At 63.9% G+C, this 255-nt stretch overlaps 1 protein-coding gene across 1 annotated transcript in view; it reads left to right on the top strand.

Moving 5' to 3' along the window:
* Positions 1 to 14: 14 nt before the first annotated feature.
* Positions 15 to 255, top strand: part of SOCS3 (suppressor of cytokine signaling 3) — a gene marked incomplete at its 5' end in the record, with an annotated part of 567 nt that continues 326 nt past the window's right edge. Inside the window, 1 exon segment of the mRNA XM_029087372.1 lies at positions 15 to 253. Coding sequence (XP_028943205.1) covers positions 15 to 253 — 239 coding nt within the window.

Genomic DNA, 255 nt, shown 5'->3' with positions numbered 1-255 from the left:
CCCCCCGACCCCAGCCTGCGCCTCAAGACGTTCAGCTCCAAGAGCGAGTACCAGCTGGTGGTGAACACCGTGCGCAAGCTGCAGGAGAGTGGCTTCTACTGGAGCACAGTGACGGGCGGCGAGGCCAACCTGCTGCTGAGCACTGAGCCAGCTGGAACCTTCCTCATCAGGGACAGCTCGGACCAGCGGCACTTCTTCACCCTCAGCGTCAAGACGGAGTCGGGCACCAAGAACCTGCGCATCCAGTGCGAGGGC

The sequence above is a fragment of the Antrostomus carolinensis genome, unplaced genomic scaffold, assembly GCF_000700745.2.
Source record: "Antrostomus carolinensis isolate BGI_N321 unplaced genomic scaffold, ASM70074v2 scaffold44891, whole genome shotgun sequence".
Taxonomy (NCBI): Eukaryota; Metazoa; Chordata; class Aves; order Caprimulgiformes; family Caprimulgidae; genus Antrostomus; species Antrostomus carolinensis.
Note: the sequence above shows the minus strand (reverse complement) of the source record. Positions and strands in the feature narration are given on the sequence as shown.